We start from the raw sequence: 20,207 nt of genomic DNA, 5'->3' as shown, positions 1-20,207 counted from the left end.
TAAAATTCTCCAGTCCTGGCAACATCCTCGTAAATCTCCTCTGTACCCTCTCTAGTGCAATCACATCTTTCCTGTAATGTGGTGACCAGAACTGTACGCAGTGCTCAAGCAGTGGCCTAATTAGTGTTTTATACAGTCCTACCGTAACATCCCTGCTTTTATATTCTATGCCTCGGCTAATAAAGGAAAGCATTTAATTCAAAATTATGAAGGGTTTTGATAGAGTAAATAAGGAGAAACTGGTAAGAGGGTCGGGAGCTGGGATTGTTCTCCCGAGAGCAGAGACGGTTAAGAGAAGATTTGATAGAAGTGTTCAAAGTCATGAATTGTTTCCAGTGGCAGAAGGGTCGGTAACCAGAGGTCACAGATTTAAGGTCAAAGAGCCAGAGACAACATGAGGAAACATTTTTTTACGCAGCGAGTTGTGATGATCTGGAACACGCTGCCTGAAAGGGCGGTGGAAGCAGATTCAATAATAACTTTCAAAAGGGAATTGGATAAATACTGAGAGGGGAAAAATTTGCAGGGCTATGGGGAACGGACAGGGGGAACTGGTCGAACTGGATAGCTCTTTCAAAGGGCCGGCACAGGCACGATGGGCCAAATGGCCTCCTTCCGTGCTGTATGATTCTATAAACTCCGGTGCCTCACCCTACCTACACCAGAAAAAAGCTGCCTGAACCCCCTTAATCCGGGGGCAAGTGCAAGGGTCCAGGTCACTTGCATTGGTTGGATCCCCCACCCCAGGTGAGGCCATCTTGCACTCCTTTGGGGGCCGGCAGGTCTCACCTCACTGGGTGCCCCAGTCTCCAAACTTACTCCAGGTCCCATACGGACAAAAGGAAATGGGACTGCTCACATCAAATAGGGAAATGAAGCAGGGTAGGGGTAGCCTGTGGGCCGGGGGGAGGGGGGTGGAGCTGCATCCAACGGGGGTATTGGGGGAAATCTCGCCTGTGGAGGTGGTGCGAGTAGGTCAAGATCTTATCTATCTAGAGGGAGGGGTGGGTCATGATCTTGCTCAGTGCTGGGGATGTTTGACGACTAAATCCTTGCTCAATGCAGTGGTGAAGAGGCTGAGGGTCAGTGTGACGGTGAGGAGGAGGCTGAGGGTCAGTGTGACGGTGAGGAGGAGGCTGAGGGTCAGTGTGACGGTGGTGAGGAGGCTGAGGGTCAGTGTGACAGTAGTGAGGAGGCTGAGGGTCAGTGTGACAGTGATGAGGAGGCTGAGGGTCAGTGTGACGGTGGTGAGGAGGCTGAGGGTCAGTGTGACAGTGATGAGGAGTCTGAGGGTCAGTGTGACGGTGAGGAGGAGGCTGAGGGTCAGTGTGACGGTGGTGAGGAGGCTGAGGGTCAGTGTGACAGTGATGAGGAGGCTGAGGGTCAGTGTGACGGTGGTGAGGAGGCTGAGGGTCAGTGTGACGGTAGTGAGGAGGCTGAGGGTCAGTGTGACAGTGATGAGGAGGCTGAGGGTCAGTGTGATGGTGGTGAGGAGGCTGAGGGTCAGTGTGACGGTGGTGAGGAGGCTGAGGGTCAGTGTGACGGTAGTGAGGAGGCTGAGGGTCAGTGTGACGGTGATGAGGAGGCTGAGGGTCAGTGTGACGGTGGTGAGGAGGCTGCGGGTCAGTGTGACGGTGGTGAGGAGTCTGAGGGTCAGTGTGACGGTGAGGAGGAGTCTGAGGGTCATTGTGACGGTGGTGAGGAGTCTGAGGGTCAGTGTGACAGTGATGAGGAGGCTGAGGGTCAGTGTGACGGTAGTGAGGAGGCTGAGGGTCAGTGTGACGGTGATGAGGAGGCTGAGGGTCAGTGTGACGGTGGTGAGGAGGCTGAGGGTCAGTGTGACAGTGATGAGGAGGCTGAGGGTCAGTGTGACGGTGAGGAGGAGGCTGAGGGTCAGTGTGACGGTGGTGAGGAGGCTGAGGGTCAGTGTGACGGTGAGGAGGCTGAGGGTCAGTGTGACGGTGGTGAGGAGGCTGAGGGTCAGTGTGACAGTGATGAGGAGGCTGAGGGTCAGTGTGACAGTGATGAGGAGGCTGAGGGTCAGTGTGACGGTGGTGAGGAGTCTGAGGGTCAGTGTGACAGTGGTGAGGAGGCTGAGGGTCAGTGTGACGGTGAGGAGGAGACTGAGGGTCAGTGTGACGGTGAGGAGGAGGCTGAGGGTCAGTGTGACGGTGAGGAGGAGGCTGAGGGTCAGTGTGACGGTGGTGAGGAGTCTGAGGGTCAGTGTGACGGTGAGGAGGAGGCTGAGGGTCAGTGTGACAGTGGTGAGGAGGAGGCTGAGGGTCAGTGTGACGGTGAGGAGGAGGCTGAGGGTCAGTGTGACAGTGGTGAGGAGGAGGCTGAGGGTCAGTGTGACAGTAGTGAGGAGGAGGCTGAGGGTCAGTGTGATGGTGAGGAGGAGGCTGAGGGTCAGTGTGACGGTGAGGAGGAGGCTGAGGGTCAGTGTGACGGTGAGGAGGAGGCTGAGGGTCAGTGTGACGGTGAGGAGGAGGCTGAGGGTCAGTGTGACAGTGGTGAGGAGGCTGAGGGTCAGTGTGACGGTGGTGAGGAGTCTGAGGGTCAGTGTGACGGTGGTGAGGAGTCTGAGGGTCAGTGTGACGGTGAGGAGGAGGCTGAGGGTCAGTGTGACGGTGGTGAGGAGTCTGAGGGTCAGTGTGACGGTGGTGAGGAGTCTGAGGGTCAGTGTGACGGTGAGGAGGAGGCTGAGGGTCAGTGTGACGGTGGTGAGGAGGCTGAGGGTCAGTGTGACAGTGATGAGGAGGAGGCTGAGGGTCAGTGTGACGGTGGTGAGGTTGAAGGTTCAGAACCTGCTCAGTAGTGAGGGGAAGTTAGTCTGGGGACCTAACTCATAAGAAGGGGGAGGAGGGGACTGAGGGGAGGAACCCCTGCCTACAATGGGTTCGAGGGGTTGGGAGTTTGTGAGAACTCTGTCGAGGATCACCCCTGAAAATGTTCATGGTTGAACCATTGTTGTGTTTTGGGCCCCACTTCAAGATCCTGCTCATTATTGTCATCTCAGATGAAGTTCTTTTCCCAAATCCCATTCCGGGTTTTAAACATGCTGGTCTTTGTTTTCAGAAGAGTCGTCGGATGATTCCTACGTCTCAGCCGGTGAAGATCCCTTGGAGCCTCCGCTGTTTGAGATTCCCATCACCGACACATTGGTTACTGTTGGATCCGAGGTGCTTTTGAAATGTATCATCACCGGGACCCCAATGCCAGAAGGTAGGACATTAAAATGGCCGCAAGACGCTCGTCTAAAGAAAGACTTTGCATTCATATAGCGCCTTTCTTGTCCTCAGGATGCTTCAAAGCCTTTTACAGCCGATGAATTACCTTTGGAAGTGCAGTCACTTACATAGAATTTCATAGAATTTACAGCACAGAAACAGGCCATTCGGCCCAACAGGTCCATGTTGGTGTTTATGCTCCACACGAGCCTCCTCCCTCACTACTTCATCTCACCCTATCAGCATATCCTTCTATTCCTTTCTCCCTCTTGTGTTTATCTAGTTTCCCCTTAAATGTATCTCTGTTATTCGCCTCAACTACTCCTTGTGGGAGCGAGTTCCACATTCTCACCACTCTCTGGGTAAAGAAGTTTCTCCTGAATTCCCTATTGGATTTATTAGTGACTATCTTATATTTATGACCCCTAGTTCTGGTCTCTCCCCCACAAGTGGAAACTTGTTATGTAGTCAAACGCAGCAACCAATTGGCACATAGCGAGGTCCCTGGATCAGCATTCAGAGGGATGACCAGTTAAATCCACTTTTGCTGATGTTGGTTGAGGGATAAATGTAGACCAGGAACCCGGGGAGATCTCCTCTGCCCTTCTTTGAATAGTGCTGTGGGATCTGCCTTAGCGGGCAGATGGGGCCTTGGTTTAACGTGTCATGCAAAAGACAGTGCAGTACTCCCTGAGTACTGAACGGTAGCGCAGTGATTATGTTACTGGACTAATAATCCAGAGAGTTAAAATCCCACCATAGCAGCTGTAGAACTGAATTCGAGTTTAAAACCAATCTGGGAAAAAAAAACTGGTATCAGTAAAAGTGACCGTGAAACTGTCAGATTGTCGTTAAAAATCCAACTGGTTTCACTACCATCCTTTAGGGAAGGAAACCTGCAGGCAGATACCTGGGCCTATGTGTAACTCCAGACCCACACCCAATATTGTTGACTCTTAAACTACCCTGTGAAGTGGCCCCCCAGTTCAGGGAAACTAGGGGATGGGCAATAAATGCCGGCCTTGCCAGCGATGCCCGCATCCCCAGAATGAATTAACAAAAAGACACAGCCAGCCGACCCAAACAAAACAGCAGTAGAAACGAAAGCACCCCATGCGTACAGCTGGAGGTCCCAGGTGTGATCCGCAGTCCTCGGTTGGGGTGACCGTACGGTTGGGTCAATCCACAGCGGGTTCTCAGTGTCTCTGGAGTAAATACGGGGAAAGCTCAGCCAGGGTACCCGCTCCAGGTCATCGTCGGTGACCCTGGCTGGCGAGAGCGTGTGCAGGATCAGGCGCAGCTGTGAAACCCTCCTGGTTCAATAGCCTGATGGCCATTTGGGTGAGGCGGCAGGACTTATTGATGGGACCGTGTCTCAGGATTATTCTTAAAATGTGTTTGTCGGCCGTGGTTCAGAGTGCAGCACTCTCGTCTCGGAGTTATGAAGGTCGTGTGCTCAAGTCCCACCCCAGAGACTTGTGCACAAAATCCTGGCCGACGCTCCCAGTGCCAGTACCGAGGGAGTGCTGCACTGTCGGAGGTGCTGTCTTTCAGTTGAGATATTAAACCGAGGCCCCGTCTCCCCTCTCAGGTGGATGTAAAAGATCCCGCGGCCAATATTTCAAAGGAGAGCAGGGGGAGTTCTCCCCGGTGTCCTGGGGCCAATATTTATCCCTTAACCAACATCACTAAAAAACAGATTATCTGGTCATCATCACACTGCTGTTTGTGGGATCTTGCTGTGCGCAAATTGGCTGCTGCATTTCCTACATTACAACAGTGACTACACTTCAAAAATACTTCATTGGCTGTAGAGCGCTTTGTGACGTCCCGAGGCTGTGAAAGGCGCTATATAAATGCGAGTTCTTTCATTCATTCATTTGTTTCCCCTCCTCGTATAGTTGTTTGGAAGAAAGATGGCGAAATCCTGAGAACGAGCCAGACGCATGTCCTGAAAGCGGAAGGCGAGCGACACACGCTGTTCATCCCATCGGCGAGCACGCTGGACGGCGGCCTGTACTCCGTGAGCGCGGCGAACGAGGTCGGCCTGTCAAGCTGCTGCGCCTCCGTTCAGGTCCGAGCAGGTAGGTGACAGGCAGGAAGGACCTGCATTTATATTGCACCTTCCCCATCCTCAGGATGGTGCTGCGTTACATAGAATTACATAGGACTTACAGCACAGAAACAGGCCATTCGGCCCAACTAGTCCATGCCGGTGTTTATGCTCCACAAGAGCCTCCTCCCACCCCCTCTTCCTCTCACCCTATCAGCATATCCTTCTATTCCTTTCTCCCTCATGTGTTTATCCAGCTTCCCCTTCAATGTATCTCTGTTATTCGCCTCAACTACTCCTTGTGGGAGCGAGTTCCACATTCTCACCACTCTCTGGGGAAAGAAGTTTCTCCTGAATTCCCTATTGGATTTATTCGTGATTATTTTATATTTATGACCCCTAGTTCTGGTCTCCCCCACAAGTGGAAACATTTTCTCTACGTCTACCCAATCAAACCCTTTCATAATATTAAAGACCTCTATCAGGTCACCCCTCAGCCTTCTCTTTTCTAGAGAAAAGAGACCCAGCCTGTTCAGTCTTTCCTGATAGTTATAAACCTCTCAGTTCTGGTATCCGCCTTGTAAATTGCCAACAGATTGCTTTTGAAGAGCAGTCGCTATAAGTTTTGTGGGCAAACGTGGCAGCCGGGTTGCGCACAGCAAGATCCCAACAACTTGCATTTATACAGCGCCTTTAATGTAACAAAACAGTACTGGCTCAATTGCAGCTTTTAAGACTGAGATTGATAGATTTTTGTTGGGTAAGAGTATTAAGGGATATGGAGCAAAGGTGGGTAAATGGAGTTAAGATACAGGTCAGTCGTGATCTAATCGAATGGCGGAACATGCTCGAGGGGCTGAATGGCCTCCTTCTGCTTCAATGTTGCTATGGCCCACTGAAGCATAATCAGACAAAAATTCTGCCAAAGAAGATGACATTGGGACAGGTGACCAAAAGCTTGGCCAAAGAGGTAGGTTTTAAGGAGCGTCTTAAAGGAGGAGAGAGAGGCTCAATAAACAACAAATGAAGAAAATGACCAATTAATCTGTTTTTGGTGATGTTGATTGAGGGAAAAATGTTCACCAGGAAGAACTCCCCTGCCCTCTTTCGAAATAGTGGCCATGGGATCTTTTACATCCAACTGAGGGGGCAGACGGGGCCTCAGTTTAACGTCTCACCTGAAAGCCAGCACCTCCGACAGTGCAGCACTCCCTCAGTACTGCCACTGGGAGTGTCAGCCTAGATTATGTCTCAAGTCTCTGGGGTGGGGACTCGAACCCACAAACCTCTGACTCATAGGTGAAAGTGCGACCACTGAGCCAAGCTGGCACTATGAGGGAGTGAGACTGGGCCGTTGTCAGGGTGACCACGTGGGGCTGAGCCGGTGAATGGGAATTAGTTAGTTTGCTACTATTTCCCTTTACATACCATCATATCAAGGCACTTTACACGGTGAATTACTTTACAGGGCTATGGGGAAACGGCACGGAATGGACTAAATGGGTAATTCTTTCAAAGAGCCAGCACAGGCATGATGGGACGAATGGCCTCCTCCTGCGCTGTACTTATTGTGATACTATGAAGTGCAAATGTGGCAGTCGGTTAAATTCCAGAAACAGGCGTGAAATGGGCGATCTGTTACCCAGGGTTGGGTTTTGCGTTGATGAAAGTAGATTGTGAATGCTGGGAATCTGAATCACCAAGAGAAAGTTCTGGAAAGTCTGTCACCGATTGAGAAGAGAAAAGATCGGTGAAAGAATAAAGCTTACATTTATACAGCACCTTTCATGACCTCAGGACGTCCCAAAGCGCTTTACAGCCAATGAAGCACTTTTGAGGTGTAGTCTCTGTTGTAATGTAGGAAACGCGGCAGCCAATTTGCGCACAGCAAGATCCCGCAAACAGCAATGCGATAATGAGCAGATAATCTGTTGTTTAGTGATGTTGGTTGAGGGATAAATATTGGCCCCAGGACACCGGGGAGAACCCCCCCTGCTCTTCTTCCAATGGTTTCATGGGATCTTTCACGTCCACCTGAGAGGGGAGACGGGGGCCCTCGGTTTAACGTCTCATCTGACCGACGGCACCTCCGACAGCGCAGCGCTCCCTCGGGTCAAAGGGCAGCCTATTGGAGTAATGAGATTGTCCTGTGCGCTCCCACATCTCCTCATCCCTTCGAGGTGCAGGCGGGGGGGTTTGCTGCTCCCTTTAAACTTTGCCTTGGCGACAATCTCTCTTCCCCCTGCAGCGACGGGCTGCCAAGGGGACAGTGGTTATCGCCCGCAGCGAATAACCTCAACTGGCAAAAAAAAAAAATATGCCCTAGTTTGCAAAACCATAAAACAGGAGGCAGAATGAATAATGTGGAACAATGCAGTGAGATAGATTTAGATCTTTCAGGTCAGTAGGACAGGAGGTGGCAGGTACAGACAACTGAGCACAAGGAACATGTATTAAATGGAACAGTGCACCAATCGGGGAGGAGACATAGAGGTTAAATCTACCAAACTGCCAGCACAGCAGTTAACTGCAGTGAGGGGACTAGTTTGCATTAAGAGAGTGATAGAATACAAATCAGAAAGGATTGTGTTGTTCATGCACCAGGTGCTCTTGAGAGGGGACAGAGATGAGCAATGCAGAATCTTCTGGTGCGATCAGCAACTTAAGTTATGAAGAAAGATTGGCGAGCCTGACCTTTGGAAGGGAGGCCTTGAAGTGACCCAATTTGAAGGTTTCGAGGTGGTGCAGAGAACGTCCAAAACTAATTTGTGGTAAAATGTTCACTGGAAGTGATGGCTTAAAATACGAGGGGGACACAAGTTAAAAACTAATAAGAAGGGAAGTCGAACAGAACATTTTCAGAAGGTGATAGGGTCATGGAACAAAAAGAAAGAACTTGCATTTATATAGCGCCTTTCACAACCTCAGGATGTTCCAAAGCGCTTAAGAGCCAATCAGGTAGCTTTGAAGTGTGATCGCTGTTATAATGTAGGAAACGTGGCAGTCAATTTGCGCACAGCAAGATCCCATAAACAACAATGTGATAATGACCAGATAATCTGTTTTTTAGTGATGTTGGTTGAGGGATAAATATTGACCAAGACACCGGGGAGAACTCTCCTGCTCTTCTTTGAATAGTAGCCGTGGGATCTTTTACATCCACCTGAGGGGGCAGACGAGGGCCTTGGTTTAATGTCTCAACTGAAAGACGGCACCTCCGACAGTGCAGCACTCCCTCAGTACTGCACTGGGAGTGTCGGCCTAGGGAATATCTCTGGAGTGGGGCTTGAACCCATGACCATCTGACTCAGGGGTGAGAGTACTACCCACTGAGCTTGGGCTAGCACCCTTGTAGTGGCTGTGGTGTGTTTCCAGAATCCAGGGTCAGAAGGACACATCGGCAAGATTGAAGCTTTCTACTCCTGGTGAGTCATCGGGCAGCCAGCTAGTTACAGAAACAGTTGTTCCTACAATGGTCAAAGAAGATGCCGGAAGTGTCTATCCGTCAGACGTGTGTTTACAGAATGATCTGCTTGGGGACACCCCATCTCCATTGTCACTCCTCCCGCCTCCTGCCTTCTCCTCCTCCCCCTCAGTTGGGAGATGAAATGAGTCGCTGGTGACTGTAATTGTACTTGGTGCTAAATAAAGCACAGCACACATGCCTTGCATTCCTCTCGATGACACATCCACTACTGTTTACTGCTCTGCTCCTCAATTCTGAGTTTTACCCTCAAGTCAAGATCGGTGCTGCAGAGAGACAACATCCTCAGAGGGTGGGGATCCTTTGCTGACCCACCATGTCAGACTCATTTCACTCCGGAACGAAGAGGAGTCGCTTCTCGACAGAAGGGCTTTTAAAACCCTGTCCGTAGTTTTGATTGCGATCTGCAGATCATCAGTTGACTGTTCCGGCTTGACGTTTGGAGGCCGTGGGGGGTTTTTATTTCTGTATTTGGAAATTAAATCTTTTCATTCACCTTGAAGCATGGCAGCTGCTGTCCGGGAGCAGTGGGGTGGACCCTGCTCGTTGAAGAGGGTCTGCGTCGGGAGTTTAAGTGGCTGAGGGATCGGCTCTGCCCCTTTTCTCTGTTCCAGTGGTTTGTTTATAGAGAGCTGGAAAATACCAGAAATGCATCTCGGAGAGATTTTAGCTCTTGAGGGGTCTGAACTCGAACTCCTCTCCTCCCACACCCGGGCCTGGTAAGAGCAGAGTCTGACGTACAAGCTAGTTTGGGTTGGGACGTGTTTTTTTGCAGAACAATTTGAGAATTTCGGAGGTGGGCGTGAGATTTGCTGAGCGCAAGTTGCTGTTTCCCTACAATTCAACGGTGACCAAACCTCTCCGTCTCTCCATCGCTCTCTCCTCCTTTAAGACGCTACTTAAAACCTACCTCTTTGACCAAGCTTCTTGTCACCTGTCCGAATGTCTCCTTTGGCTCGGTGCCAATTTTTTGTCTGCTAAAGCTCCTGTGAAGCACCTTGGGACATTTCACTATGTTAAAGGCGCCATATAAATACAAGTTGTTGATGACTACACTTCAAAAGTACTTCATTGGCTGGAAAGTGCTTTAGGACACCCTGAGGCTGTGAAAGGTGCTATATAAATGCAAGTCTTTCTTTCTTCTACACTCAAACAAGGCTAGAAGATTAGTTCACTGGAGTTGAAAGATGAGATCATTGCATGCAAACCATTACAGTGGATTCACACTGGGAAGCACACACACACATTCTCCTGCTCTAGTCCTGTTCCCTTGTCTACTAACCCAGCCTCTACCTATGCCCCCACCCCCCAACCTCTCACATCCCCACCCAGGCCTCTACATACCCTCCTCCCCCATTGCCATACCACTCCACACCCCCCATCCAGCCTGTACCCCAACCCCCCCATGGTCACTGCCCCTGCGATTGGGGGTATTTATCCCAGAGTACTAAGAGACAGTAGGGAGGAGATTTGTGAGGCACTGACAATCATTATGAGGGAGTCACTATAGCCTGGAAACAGGCTTAATGTGGGGGACAGAACAACCACAGGCCCATTAGTGATTAGACCACAGCATGATACTCAGTGATCCCAATGATTTCTTTTAATTTATTTATGGGATGTGGGCATTGCTGGCAAGGGCCCTTGAGAAGGTGGTGGTGAGCTGCCTTCTAGACAACTGAATGGCTTTTTCATGGGCAGTTAAGAATCAACCACATTGCTGTGAGTCTGGAGCCACATATTGGCTCAGACCGGGTAAGGACGGCAGGTTTCCTTCCCTGAAGGGCATTAGTGAACCAGATGGGTTTTTACAACAATCCAGTAGTTTTGTGGTCACTATTACTGGCTTTTTATTCCAGATTTTATTTTAATTAACTGAATTTAAATTTCCCCATGATGGGATTCTGAACTCATATCTGCAGATTATTAGTCCAGCCTCTGCATTACTAGTCCAGTAACATAACCACTATGCTACCGTACCCATTAGTGTGTACACTGTTGGAAAGACTGATGTTAACACCTGTAATGGAGGTGCCCTTTGCTCATGGTTGGCTGAAGGGGAATGTGTGGGATGGGAAACGGTCAGGGTTAGTGAAATTCCAAAGGGGAAAGTGAAAGTTTTGAATCACCTACTATTTATAAATCACTGGTTAGGCCCCAGCTGGAGTATTGTGTCCAATTCTGAGCACCACATTTCAGGAAGGATGTCAAGGCCTTGGAGAGGGTGCAGGGGAGATTTACTAGAATGGTACCAGGGAAGAGGGACTTCAGTTACATGGAGAGACTGGAGAAGCTGGGGTTGTTCTCCTTAGAGCAGAGAAGGTTAAGGGGAGATTTAATCGAGGTGTTCAAAATCAGGAAGGGTTTTGATAGAGTAAATAAGGAGAAACTGTTTCCAGTGGCAGGAGGGTCGGTAACCAGAGGACACAGATTTAAGGTAATTGGCAAATGAACCAGAGGGGAGATGAGGAGAAATTTTTTACGCAGTGAGTTGTTATGCTCTGGAATGCGCTGCCTGAAAGGACGGTGGAAGCAGATTCAATAATAACTTTCAAAAGGGAATTGGATAAATAGTTGAAGGGGAAAAATTTGCAGGCCAAGGGGAAAGGTCAGGGGGAGTGGGACTAATTGGATAGCTCTTTAATAGAGCTGGCACAGGCACGATGGGCCGAATGGCCCCCTTCTGTGCTGTATCAGTATATGATTCTAGTATCAGCAAAAAATAATATAAATATTTCTTGTATTTATACAATGCTTAACACAATGAATTGTGTTTGGGGGGTCAATCACTGTTGTTGAGTTGCCAGCCATTTTGCATCAGTAACTATACTTGCCCTCAGAATAATAGATGCTGCATTTAAATAATTAATCACATAGGAACAGGAGGAGGCCATTCTGCCCCTCGAGCCTATTCCACCGTTCAATGAGATCATGGCTGATCTGTATCTTAATTCCACCAACTCTCCGTGGTTCCCTAACCCTTAATCCCCTTACCCAACAAAAGTCTATCAATCTCAGTTTTGAAATTTACAATTGATCCCCGGCCCCAACAGCTTTTTTGGGGAGAGAGTTCCAGATTCCCACTCCCCTTTGTGTGAAGAAGTGCTTCCTGACATCACCCCTGAACGGCCTGGCTCTAATTTTAAGGTTCTGCCCCCTTGTTCTGGACTCCCCCCACCAGAGGAAATAGTTTCTCTCTATCGACCCTATCACATCCTTTAATCATCTTAAACACCTCAATTAGATCACCCCTTAATCTGCTGTACTCGAGGGAATACAAGCCAATGTACAGATCAGCCACGATCTGATAGAATGGCAGAGCTGGCCCGTGGGCTGAATGGCCTCCTCCTGTTTGTACGTCGGTACATAGACTTACATAGAATGTACAGCACAGAAACAGGCCATTCGGCCCAACAGGTCCATGCTGGTGTTTATGCTCCACACGAGCCTCCTCCCACCCTTCTTCATCTCACCCTATCAGCATGTCCTTCTATTTCTTTCTCCCTCATGTGTTTATCTAGTTTCCCCTTAAGTGTATCTCTGTTATTCGCCTCATCTACTCTGAGCGAGTTCCACATTCTCACCGCTCTCTGGGTGAAGAAGTTTCTCCTCAATTCCCCATTGGATTTATTAGTGACTCTCTTATATTTATGGGCCCTAGTTCTCTACGTCTGCCCTATTGAACCCTTTCATAATCTTAAAGACCTCTATCAGGTCACCGGTATTGAGCAATACTTCGGAGGGACTCTGAGATTACCAAGGACAGATTGTAGAGGTGTTAAGTGAGACCTTCTCTTTGTGACGGTGCAGACTCTGCCGCGGACCGGAGATCGGTGACCATCCCAACTGAGCTCTACAGCCCCATCACATCAGACGAGGAATACCTCAGCCCCCTGGAGGACCCCACCGATTACACCTATAAAGGAAAACAGGCCCTGAGATTGCCGGAGAGCTACGAGCAGCAGAGTGCATACGAGCCCCAGAGACTCATAGAAACACACTTCAAAGCCCCGCCCAGCTTTGAGGTAAGTCCCGGCAAAATAGCCTGCACTCAGTGCGGAACTTTACACCGATTGGCATCTCGATTCGGAACTGGTTCTTTACCCACAGACCCGCAACACTACTCTTACTCCAAATCCTCGGTGTAAGACTCAGTTATAACACTCCCTCTGTTACATACCCCACTCTCAGTATAAGACTCTCAGTTATAACACTCTCTGTTACACCCCACCCTCAGTATAAGACTCTCAGTTATAACACTCTCTCTGTTACATACCCCACTCTCAGTATAAGACTCTCAGTTATAACACTCTCTCTGTTACATACCCCACCCTCAGTATAAGACTCTCAGTTATAACACTCTCTCTGTTACATACCCCACCCTCAGTATAAGACTCTCAGTTATAACACTCTCTCTGTTACATACCCCACCCTCAGTATAAGACTCTCAGTTATAACACTCTCTCTGTTACACCCCCCACTCTCAGTATAAGACTCTCAGTTATAACACTCTCTCTGTTACACCCCACCCTCAGTATAAGGCTCTCAGTTATAACACTCTCTCTGTTACATACCCCACCCTCAGTATAAGACTCTCAGTTATAACACTCTCTCTGTTACATACCCCACCCTCAGTATAAGACTCTCAGTTATAACACTCTCTCTGTTACATACCCCACCCTCAGTATAAGACTCTCAGTTATAACACTCTCTCTGTTACATACCCCACCCTCAGTATAAGGCTCTCAGTTATAACACTCTCTCTGTTACATACCCCACCCTCAGTATAAGACTCTCAGTTATAACACTCTCTCTGTTACATACCCCACCCTCAGTATAAGACTCTCAGTTATAACACTCTCTCTGTTACATACCCCACCCTCAGTATAAGACTCTCAGTTATAACACTCTCTCTGTTACATACCCCACCCTCAGTATAAGACTCTCAGTTATAACACTCTCTCTGTTACATACCCCACCCTCAGTATAAGACTCTCAGTTATAACACTCTCTCTGTTACATACCCCACCCTCAGTATAAGGCTCTCAGTTATAACACTCTCTCTGTTACATACCCCACCCTCAGTATAAGACTCTCAGTTATAACACTCTCTCTGTTACATACCCCACCCTCAGTATAAGACTCTCAGTTATAACACTCTCTCTGTTACATACCCCACCCTCAGTATAAGACTCTCAGTTATAACACTCTCTCTGTTACATACCCCACCCTCAGTATAAGACTCTCAGTTATAACACTCTCTCTGTTACATACCCCACCCTCAGTATAAGACTCTCAGTTATAACACTCTCTCTGTTACATACCCCACCCTCAGTATAAGACTCTCAGTTATAACACTCTCTCTGTTACACCCCACCCTCAGTATAAGACTCTCAGTTATAACACTCTCTGTTACACCCCACCCTCAGTATAAGACTCTCAGTTATAACACTCTCTCTGTTACATACCCCACTCTCAGTATAAGACTCTCAGTTATAACACTCTCTCTGTTACATACCCCACTCTCAGTATAAGACTCTCAGTTATAACACTCTCTCTGTTACATACCCCACCCTCAGTATAAGACTCTCAGTTATAACACTCTCTCTGTTACATACCCCACCCTCAGTATAAGACTCTCAGTTATAACACTCTCTCTGTTACATACCCCACTCTCAGTATAAGACTCTCAGTTATAACACTCTCTCTGTTACATACCCCACTCTCAGTATAAGACTCTCAGTTATAACACTCTCTCTGTTACATACCCCACTCTCAGTATAAGACTCTCAGTTATAACACTCTCTCTGTTACATACCCCACTCTCAGTATAAGACTCTCAGTTATAACACTCTCTCTGTTACATACCCCACTCTCAGTATAAGACTCTCAGTTATAACACTCTCTCTGTTACATACCCCACTCTCAGTATAAGACTCTCAGTTATAACACTCTCTCTGTTACATACCCCACCCTCAGTATACGACTCTCAGTTATAACACTCTCTCTGTTACACCCCCCACCCTCAGTATAAGACTCTCAGTTATAACACTCTCTCTGTTACATACCCCACTCTCAATATAAGACTCTCAGTTATAACACTCTCTCTGTTACATACCCCACTCTCAGTATAAGACTCTCAGTTATAACACTCTCTCTGTTACACCCCACCCTCAGTATAAGACTCTCAGTTATAACACTCTCTGTTACACCCCACCCTCAGTATAAGACTCTCAGTTATAACACTCTCTCTGTTACATACCCCACTCTCAGTATAAGACTCTCAGTTATAACACTCTCTCTGTTACATACCCCACTCTCAGTATAAGACTCTCAGTTATAACACTCTCTCTGTTACACCCCACCCTCAGTATAAGACTCTCAGTTATAACACTCTCTCTGTTACATACCCCACTCTCAGTATAAGACTCTCAGTTATAACACTCTCTCTGTTACACCCCACCCTCAGTATAAGACTCTCAGTTATAACACTCTCTCTGTTACACCCCCCACCCTCAGTATAAGACTCTCAGTTATAACACTCTCTCTGTTACATACCCCACTCTCAATATAAGACTCTCAGTTATAACACTCTCTCTGTTACATACCCCACTCTCAATATAAGACTCTCAGTTATAACACTCTCTCTGTTACATACCCCACCCTCAGTATAAGACTCTCAGTTATAACACTCTCTCTGTTACACCCCCCACTCTCAATATAAGACTCTCAGTTATAACACTCTCTCTGTTACACCCCACTCTCAGTATAAGACTCTCAGTTATAACACTCTCTCTGTTACACCCCCCTCAGTATAAGGCTCTCAGTTATAACACTCTCTCTGTTACACCCCCCTCAGTATAAGACTCTCAGTTATAACACTCTCTCTGTTACACCCCACCCTCAGTATAAGACTCTCAGTTATAACACTCTCTCTGTTACACCCCACCCTCAGTATAAGGCTCTCATTTATAACACTCTCTCTAGATAAAGGTTTATTTTGTAATGTGAGAGTTGTGGAAGGGTTAATCTCCGACCCTGTCACTCGTCTGTTGTTTGTTACCTGTCTGTATCCCGTTGACTGGTGTCTGTGTGTTTGTGTAGGTGCCACTGAGTGACCAGTCTGCAGTGGAGGGACAGAACATCAGTTTAACCGTGCGTGTGCTCGGAGAGCCAAAGCCCATCATTTACTGGTGAGTGAGAGGCCAGAGTTTGTCATCAGACCTTTTCTCAAGGGTAAAACTTAAACTAAAAAAAATGTAAACTCTTAAATACAGAGACAAAGGAGAGGATGACAAAAGGGAATATGAAGAGGTTAGGAAGGATGTCAAAAGAACAATTAGGAAGGCAAATAGGAACAACGAAATTAAATTATCAAGAAACATAAAAAGAAATAGTAAAATATTCACAGACACATAAATAACAAAAGAAAAATGAGGATAGGGACAGGCCACTGAGGGATACACACGATAAACTCACAGGTAATGACAGCGAAGTGGCAGGAATATTAAATAATTACTTTGCCTCAGTATTTACCAGGGAGACTAACAAGGTGGACAGGACATTAGAAGAAGAGATCAAAAAAGATATAAAGACATTTAAGATAGAAAAGGGAGGAGATAATTGATAAACTAATCAAACTTAGAAAGGATAAAACCCCTGGTCCGGATGGATTGCATCCGTGAATATTAAAAGAAGTTCGGGAGGAGATAGCAGAGGCACGATTACATATATATAAAAATTCATTATAAAAGGGAATAGTGCCAGAGGACTGGCGGACAGATAATGTTATTCCTATATTTAAAAGGGAGATAGAACAAGTCCAGGGAAATATAGACCAATTAGCTTAACATCGGTGGTAGGAAAGATAATGGAATCTTTACTCAAAGATATAATAAACATCTAGAAACTGAAAAAATAATAAAGAATAGTCAGCACGGATTTCAGAAGGGAGGGTCATGCTTGACCAACCTTATCGAATTCTTTGAAAAAGTAACAGAAAGTGTAGAGAAGGGTTATGTAGATGATGTAATATATTTCGATTTTCGAAAGGCCTTCGATAAGGTACCACATTGTAGACTCATGACTATGGTCAGAGCATGAAGAGTCAGGGGATAAGTAGCAGAATGGATAGCAAGCTGGCTACAAAACAGAAAACAGAGAGTAGGGGGTTAAATGCAGTTACTCAGACTGGCAAAAGGTGGGAAGTGGTGTTCCCCAAGGATCGGTGCTGGGACCACTGTTGTTCACCATTTACATAAACGATTTGGACTCGGGAATCGGAAATACAATTTCAAAATTTGCGGACGACACCAAATTGGGGGGTGTAGTTAATACTGAGGAGGAATGTGTCAAAATGCAACATTAATAAACTAGCAGAATGGGCGTGTAATTGGGAAATGAATTTCAATATAGATAAGTGTGAGGTGGTACATTTTGGTAGGAAGAATAAGGGGGCCACAAACTGCTTGGATAATAAGAGTCTAAATGGGGTCGAGGAGCAGAGGGATCTGGGGGTACAGATACACAAATCACTAAAAGTAATGATACAGCTTAATAAGGCCATAAAAAAAGCAAACCAAGCACTGGGGTTCATTTCTAGAGAGATAGAATTGAAAAGCAGAGAAGTTATGTTAAACTTGTATAGAACCTTGGTTAGACCACACTGGGAGTACTGTGAACAGTTCTGGTCTCCATATTATAGAAAGGATATAGAGGCACTAGAGAAGGTGCAAAAAAGATTCACAAGGATGATACCAGAACTGAGAGGATATACTGATCAGGAAAGATTATGTAGGCTGGGGCTCTTTTCTCTAGGAAAGAGAAGACTGAGGGGTGACCTGATAGAGGCCTTTAAGTTAATGAAAGGGTTTGATAGGGTAGACATAGAGAAGATGTTTCCACTTGTGGGGGGAGACCAGAACTAGAGGTCAGACATATAAGATAATCACCAATAAATCCAATAGGGAATTCAGGAGAAACTTCTTTACCCAGAGAGTGGTGAGAATGTTCAACTCGCTCCCACAAGGAGTAGTTGAGGCGAATAACAGAGATACATTTAAGGGGAAGCTGGATAAACACATAAGGGGGAAAGGAATAGAAGGATATGCTGATAGGGTGAGATGAAGTCGGGAGGGAGGAGGCTCGTGTGGAGCATAAACACCGGCACAGACCTGTTGGGCCGAATGGCCTGTTTCTGTGCTGGAGACTCGATGTAACAGTGTAACTCCAAGCTCTGTTTCATCGTCGCTGGTTCCATTCACCATTGATTTTATAACTTAATATTTTAACCTCTTGCCTTCCCAGTGTGCGCGCGCACACACACACACACACACACACACAGACACACACACACACACAGAGACACACACAGACAGAGACACACACACACACAGACACACACAGACACACACACACACACACACAGAGAGACACACACAGACAGAGACACACACACACACAGACACACACAGACACACACACACACACACACACAGTGATTGAGTGCACCGTGTGTCAGGGTGGTTCACACTTCTGTCACCCCTCTGTGTTCTCAACATCTATCCAACCTAATTCAGCTAAAGGCAGATCAGCTCCTGCAGACTTTTATTGTCAGGTTCACAGAGACAAACTTATCGCAGACCTCTGTCCCTCCTCCCTGAAGGTCTGCCCCTGATCTGAAACATTGCGGTTTATAACCCCCTTTGCTTGCTTATTTAATCAGGGACACCTAGTGATGATTTATTGGGAGCCGAGCTGGCTGCCACCATCCACTCCCCATGGTCCTAGTGCCCACACATCACAGGAGTGGATGTACACTTCATCACAACACATACTGAATGGGCACAAATGCACAGACTTCGGGCACGCTAACACACACACACACCATGCACACTCTCTGACACACACACAAACACACAAAAACACACGCACTAACACACACACATACAAACACACGCACACCAACACACACACACACAAACACATGCACTGACACACCCACGTGCACTGACACACACACACACTGACACACAGGCACTAACTAACACACACACACACACACACACACACACACGGACTGACACACACACACACACACACACTGACTGACACACACACACACACACACACACGGACTGACACACACACACACACACACACACACACACGGACTGACACACACACACACACACACACACACGGACTGACACACACACGGACTGACACACACACGGACTGACACACACACACAGACTGACACACACACACACACACACACACACACACACACAAGCTTGCTGTGCGCAAATTGACGGTCATGTTTCCTTACATTACACCAGTGACTGCTCTTCAAATTGCAATCCATTGGCTGTAAAGCACATTGGGACATCCTGAGGTCAAGAAAAGGCACAATATAAATGCAAGCCTTTTCTTTCTGTCCTTTCTTCCTCTGACTGGATGGGAGAAGGGATCCTGGAAATATTGATTAGAATGGGAGCCTCCCTGTCAGAATTCCTGTTATGTAGAGATTTTGCCCTTTAGGACCCCTGTGATGGAAAAGTTCCCCCTCTTTTGACTCCCTGTTAAAGGAAGAGCTTCCACATGAAGAACCCTTGTTCGTGAAGGAGTTGCCCCATCGGGACTCGAGTCACCGAGAGAGTTTCCCCCTTTTCATAGAATTACATACAATTACATGGAATGTACAGCATAGAAACAGGCCATTCGGCCCAACTGGTCCAAGCCAGTGTTTATGCTCCACACAAGCCTCTTCCCACCCTGCTTCATCGAACTCCCATCAGCAGATCCTTCTCGTCCTTTCTCCCTCATGTACTTATTTAGCTTCACCTCAAATGCATCTATGCTAGTCATAGAATTATAGAATCATAAAATGGTTACAGTACAGAAGGAGACCATTCAGCCCATCGAGCCCATGCTGGCTGTTTGTAAGAGCAATCCAATTAGTCCCATTCCTCTGCTCTTTCCCCGTTGCCCTGCAAATTTTTTCCCATCAAGTCTTTATCCAATTCCTTTTTGAAAGTTACTATTGAATCTTTCTCCTCCCACCCCCCCCCCCAACACCCCACACCCCCACCTCAGGCAGCGCATTCCAGATCATAACAACTCGCTGCGTAAAGAAGTTTTTGCTCATGACGCCTTTGGATCTTTTGCCAATCACCTTAAATCTGTGTCCTCTGGTTCTCGACCCTCCCGCCAATAGGAACAGTTTCTCTTTATTTACTTTATCTAAACCCGTCATGATTTTGAACACCTCTATCAAATCTCCTCTCAACCTTCTCTCCTCTTAGGAGAACAATCCCAGCTTCTCCAATCTACCCACCTAACTGAAGCCCCTCATCCCTGGCAGCATTCTGGTAAATCTTTTCTGCACCCTCTCTAAGGCCTTCACATCCCTCCCATAGTTTGATGCCTCAACTACTCC

At 47.3% G+C, this 20,207-nt stretch overlaps 1 protein-coding gene across 6 annotated transcripts in view; it reads left to right on the top strand.

Annotated features, from left to right (window-relative positions):
* spega (striated muscle enriched protein kinase a) overlaps window positions 1–20,207 on the top strand; it is a 347,514-nt gene that overhangs the window by 132,850 nt on the left and 194,457 nt on the right. For 5 of the 6 annotated variants that reach the window (XM_067986976.1, XM_067986974.1, XM_067986979.1 and 2 more), the window contains 4 exons: window positions 3,079–3,225; window positions 5,132–5,314; window positions 12,578–12,792; window positions 15,872–15,960. In XM_067986976.1, coding sequence (XP_067843077.1) covers window positions 3,079–3,225; window positions 5,132–5,314; window positions 12,578–12,792; window positions 15,872–15,960 — 634 coding nt within the window. The remainder of the gene's footprint in view (window positions 1–3,078; window positions 3,226–5,131; window positions 5,315–12,577; window positions 12,793–15,871; window positions 15,961–20,207) is intronic. The other variant, XM_067986975.1, reaches the window with a different exon arrangement.

This window comes from Heptranchias perlo, chromosome 7 (assembly GCF_035084215.1).
Source record: "Heptranchias perlo isolate sHepPer1 chromosome 7, sHepPer1.hap1, whole genome shotgun sequence".
In the NCBI taxonomy this organism is placed as follows: Eukaryota; Metazoa; Chordata; class Chondrichthyes; order Hexanchiformes; family Hexanchidae; genus Heptranchias; species Heptranchias perlo.
Note: the sequence above shows the minus strand (reverse complement) of the source record. Positions and strands in the feature narration are given on the sequence as shown.